The sequence below is a fragment of the Monoraphidium neglectum genome (genome assembly GCF_000611645.1).
Source record: "Monoraphidium neglectum strain SAG 48.87 unplaced genomic scaffold scaffold06529, whole genome shotgun sequence".
NCBI classification, from domain to species: domain Eukaryota; kingdom Viridiplantae; phylum Chlorophyta; class Chlorophyceae; order Sphaeropleales; family Selenastraceae; genus Monoraphidium; species Monoraphidium neglectum.
In genome coordinates this window covers 1-2173 of record NW_014007114.1, presented here as the reverse complement: position 1 = coordinate 2173, position 2173 = coordinate 1, and the positions used below count along the sequence as shown (strand labels likewise).

The window sequence follows — 2173 nt, the reverse complement described above, 5'->3', positions numbered from 1 at the left end:
TGCACACACACACACGCACACACACACGCACGCACGCACACACACCACACACACACACACACACGCACGCACGCACGCACGCACGCGCACGCGCACGCGCGCACACACACACACAAACACGCGTACACGCACCTTGACGTTGCCCTCAAAGTCCTGGGTGAAGGTCGTGACAAAGGGCAGCACCCCCCACCGCAGCGACAGGCGCCGCCGCACGTCCTCCCGGTCTGTCAGCGCATAGATGGGGCAGTCCGGCCTGCGGGGGCGGCCGCAGATCGCAAGGGAAAAGACATCAAAAAATATTGAAACGCAGTGCAGGTACGCATTTACAAGCCAGCCTTTGTTGCAGTCTGCAACCAAAACCTGCAGCACAGAAAGAGGTTTGAGTGTAGCACTGGCGTTGCGAGTAAAGCGGGGGACAACACGAGTTGACGGAATTGAGGGACGCTTTCGGCATAGGGGCAAGGCCGTGCGGCGAAGCACTGGCTGGCTGATTGTCCCGATGTGCTGTGTTCGATTGCACGTGGCTTGCGTGCGGCCCCCCGCGTGACTGCGTGAATGATTCGAATACAGTACAGTAAAAAGTGTTGACCCATGCGCCGAGTCGCTCACCTGCAGCGCGAGAGGAACGACGCCATGTTGCCGCGCCGCGTGTAGGCCAGGATGGCGGCTGCTCCCAGGTTGTTAGCCATGAGGGCGGCGGACGCGCAGAGCTGTCAGGGGCGGCGTTTGAATTTTGGGAGGGAGACGAGCAGAGCTGTCAGAAGCGGTCACGGGGTTTTTGAGAGAGAGGGGCGCAGAGCTGTCGGGGGCGGCGTTTGGAGTTTTGAAGGGGGGACGCGCAGAGCTGTCGGGAGCGGCGTTCCGATTTCAAAGGCAGGGGTGCTTGAGTTTGTGCGGGCGCCTGTGTGAGGGGGCTGTCGGGGTTTGAAAGGCTTAAAGGAAAGGGGTGGGTGCGTCCTCAGGGGAGGGCTGGCAGTGTGAGTCATGGTGAAACAATTGGGATGCGGATGGGGCGGGGTTGAGCCGCGAGCAGCGGCAACATTCGCACGGACACACGCACCCACCCACCCACCCACGCACACACACACACACACACACACACACACACACACACACACACACAAATATACCCCTCCCCCTCCCCACGTCCTCTGAGACCCTTTCCGGCCCGCGCACACATACACACACGCACGCACGCACGCACGCACACGCACGCAAACACGCGCGCGCGCGCGCACACACACCTCCTCCGAGACCCTCTCGTCAGGCGCCGTCCCGAGTTGGTGCAGCACCACAGACCCAAACTTCTCCTCGCGCGCCCAGGCCTCCATGCGCGTGGCCACGTCCCGCAGCACCGCCAGCGCCTTTGCGGGGTAGGCCCCCATCGCCGACTCGCCTGGCGGATTCGAATTCGAATTTGAATTCGAGATCGAATTTGGGACCGATTTGTTGACGAATCCCAGAGCATGTTGGCCGTGCGGGAGAGGGGTGGGCGGGGAGTGGGTGGCGGGGTGTGGGGGAGAAGAGGGAACGATGGTTGGGCCGCAAAGGGTGAGGCGGGCTGGCGGGGCCGCCGCCGCCGCCTTGCAACCAGCATCAAGCCGGCATGCTCGCCGCGATAAACCGCAACCTGCTACGTATTCCCCCCCCCTCAGCCGCCCCCGTCCACCTGACAGCATGAGAGCGTCAGCCTTCTGCCGCACGACGTCCGCCACATCAGCGACCTGGGGGTGGATGAGTCACACGGTGGTCGGGTGTGGCCGGGTGGGCCAGGGTGTTGGGTGGTCAGGGGGTCGTGTGGGGTGGGGTCGGGTGTCATGGCCTGAGCTGGGCAAGAGGCAAAGCAGCCAGCTGGCCACCCACCCACCCATCCATATACACACGCACACAAACTCATACACATACACTCACACACACACTCACACACACTCACACACACACACACACACACTCACACATACACACACGCATATACACACACATACACATACACATACACAGACACATTGAGTGACTCTGCTCGCGTCATTACTGGAGCCCCCCGCAAACGAATAAAGGCCCCGTCGCCAGCGCCCGCGTCGCGGCGCCATCGCGACTCGTTCGTGACGCGGGCGGGCGTTCGGGCGCGCGCCGGGCGCCCGCCCGCCGCTTTGCGAGGGCCCGGGCGGGGCGG

General features: G+C 63.1%; 1 protein-coding gene across 1 annotated transcript; it reads right to left on the bottom strand.

The window, feature by feature from the left end:
• Positions 1 to 323: 323 nt before the first annotated feature.
• Positions 324 to 1385, bottom strand: MNEG_16570 (Pyruvate kinase isozyme A; the record flags this gene model as incomplete). Its single annotated transcript, XM_014034960.1, has 3 exons — positions 324 to 360; positions 610 to 710; positions 1245 to 1385. Coding segments are annotated over 3 exons (279 nt in total), but the record flags the coding sequence as incomplete, so codon positions are not given.
• Positions 1386 to 2173: the final 788 nt, after the last annotated feature.